Here is a 2,325-nt window from a genome sequence, read left to right as displayed (position 1 = left end):
TCAACTCGCCACCACAGCGGTGTCGTATCGGGCTGCAATGGGGCTTCTGCCCATGCTCCGGAAATTAGCGGTACAAATGATATTTCTGATGGGCACAATGCCACCGTCTATGGTGCGGATGGTTCGTCGCCTTACGATACGGCGGGATACATATTTCCATTTCAGCCGTTGCCCTCCGAAGCGTGATTTTGTCCGTGAATTTGCTGTCCCTGGAATCCAATATGTTATTCGAGGTCTTGCGGTTGACCCGCGTGCTATTATCTACTGCAGCATTAAGGATGTGGCGGAGGAGGTTGCACAGATGATCGATGCTCCGGGGTATCACTCTACGTCTGGCAGCGTCGAGGAGAAGGCGAAGGTCCTTCAGCAATGGCGAGCCGGAGAACCTTCTTATATCGTGGCTACGTCTGCGTTTGGCATAGGTATTGACCATCTAGCAGTCTAGTGGGTAGTGCATGTTGGGGTACCTTGGAGTGCTATCGACTTTGCGCAGGAGGTTGGGCGACCTACACGGGACGGAGCTGGAGGGCAATCGATTGTCCCCCACAGTAGAAGGCCACGACAACTAAGCGAAATGCACGACCACTAGACGGCGCTGAGGCGGCCATGCAGAGTTATATCGAGGCCAGTAGCTGTCGCGTGTTGGAGCTATCGCGTTTCCTCGATGGTGACGGTAGTCCCTGCACGCGAGAGGCACTTATGTGCGGCCGGTGTCGGGATGCTAGTGAGGTTCAACTACCTGCTAGCCCGTCTGTGGGACATGGGCAGCGCCTAGAGGAGACGGACGGGGATGATGATATGGGAGACTTACAGGCTGAGGCGGAGCTCCTTCAGACGGGGATCCAGGAACAAGCACGTGGATTAGCGGACTATAGCGGGTGTCTAGAAACGTGGCGCGGGGTGTGTATGATCTGCTACCATCTTCCCCGGGTGGCGTCTGGTCAAGTCGGGCACGCACGGCATGGGCTCGCGGGATGCGTGAACCCGGAGCGGTTTCGGTTCTTCGAGGCGAACGGGAGGCACAGTCCCACGGACAAGGACGTGGGGGTTGGTTCCAGCAGTATAGCAGTTGCTACCGTTGCTATAACCCGTGGGTTGTGTGTGAGTCACGACCTTAGGTCGTATGCAGCCCCCCTCGCTATTGTGCGCTGCATCATTAAATATGTACACCAAATTAATTCATCACCTCACAGCTTTGCCCACCGGGCTTCACACATCAGTGCCTTTCATACATCAATCTTTTAGTCTCAACCGCGAAAGCGACAACTGCTTTGATGACCTTGATATCATGTTTCCACGCTCTTCTGTTCTGCTCATTCGTACCGTCCACACTCTCCGGTTTACCTCCTAGCATATACGGCAGACTACCGTAGTTGGAGCCAACCGCGTCAATGAGAACGCGACGTTGTTCGTTCCATTGCGTGCATTGGAACAGGAAGTGCTGAACTGTTTCGCGTTCGACACCACACGCGCACAAGTCGCTTTCACTCTGACCAATCCGATGAAGATACCCGTTAAATCTAGCATGTCCCGTGCGATGCTCAGCTAGAACGGATGCCTTCTCCCGATCGAAGCAATCATAAATTCGATGGGGACCCTGGAGGGCCCAGTCCAGCTGGCGAGCGTACTGGCCAGCTACTGACTGTCGGAAAACGCTTCGTCGGTGATCTACCGCGCTCAAACGTGCCCACCGCAGCGCGGACGCTCGGAGCTGGATCTTCGCCCATGGCGGAGGATCAATCTCCCTGCTCTCCGTTGTCGCGTCGTGTGCAAGGCTGTGTGCTCTTTCCATCCCTTCTCCGGGCTCCTACCTTGCCGGTCGTAAACTTATCTTAGGACCCATTTCAGACAACTGGATAATTGCGTCGGTGACTTGGGTGATATGTGCCTGGCCACCTTGGAGATGCTGTTTCGCAAGTGATTGTAGAACAGTCGAGTTACTCACAACAAATATTATTTGTATTTTCCACAGTGACATCTGGATACGGGGGAGCATCCGTCTAACATATGAGCTTGCCTCCAATACGGCCCCAAGCTGGGCGTAGTGGGCGTTAAGCACGTCGTCGCTGCCCACAGTCCGGCTCGATATGGTAATGTCGAATTGGTTAACGCGGACGACTAGGCCCGTTCCAACCAACCCGTTGCGGACGCTGACGCTAGTGAACAGCCAGAGGCGAGCACCGTTGGTCTCGCGTAAATCGTCCAGAGCAGATCCAAACGATGTAATCAACTCAGAGAGCGACTGTTGCTATGGGTCTAGTGGAAAAGGCCGAATCATCTCCATGTCTGATAAGCACTGTGGGCCATGGACCGCTAGTATCTTGA

General features: G+C 54.5%; 1 protein-coding gene across 1 annotated transcript; it reads right to left on the bottom strand.

The window, feature by feature from the left end:
• Positions 1 to 1,216: 1,216 nt before the first annotated feature.
• N7473_000071 (endonuclease/exonuclease/phosphatase) lies at positions 1,217 to 1,792 on the bottom strand (the record flags this gene model as incomplete). The annotated part of the gene is made up of 1 exon (XM_057146011.1): positions 1,217 to 1,792. One exon carries the CDS (start codon positions 1,790 to 1,792, stop codon positions 1,217 to 1,219), a length of 576 nt encoding a protein of 191 aa, XP_057013897.1.
• Positions 1,793 to 2,325: the final 533 nt, after the last annotated feature.

Source organism: Penicillium subrubescens (genome assembly GCF_028828155.1).
Source record: "Penicillium subrubescens strain IBT 31985 chromosome Unknown utg000001l_segment0_segment0, whole genome shotgun sequence".
In the NCBI taxonomy this organism is placed as follows: Eukaryota; Fungi; Ascomycota; class Eurotiomycetes; order Eurotiales; family Aspergillaceae; genus Penicillium; species Penicillium subrubescens.
The sequence above is the reverse complement of the archived record's forward strand: the minus strand, read 5'-3'. Positions and strand labels throughout refer to the sequence as shown.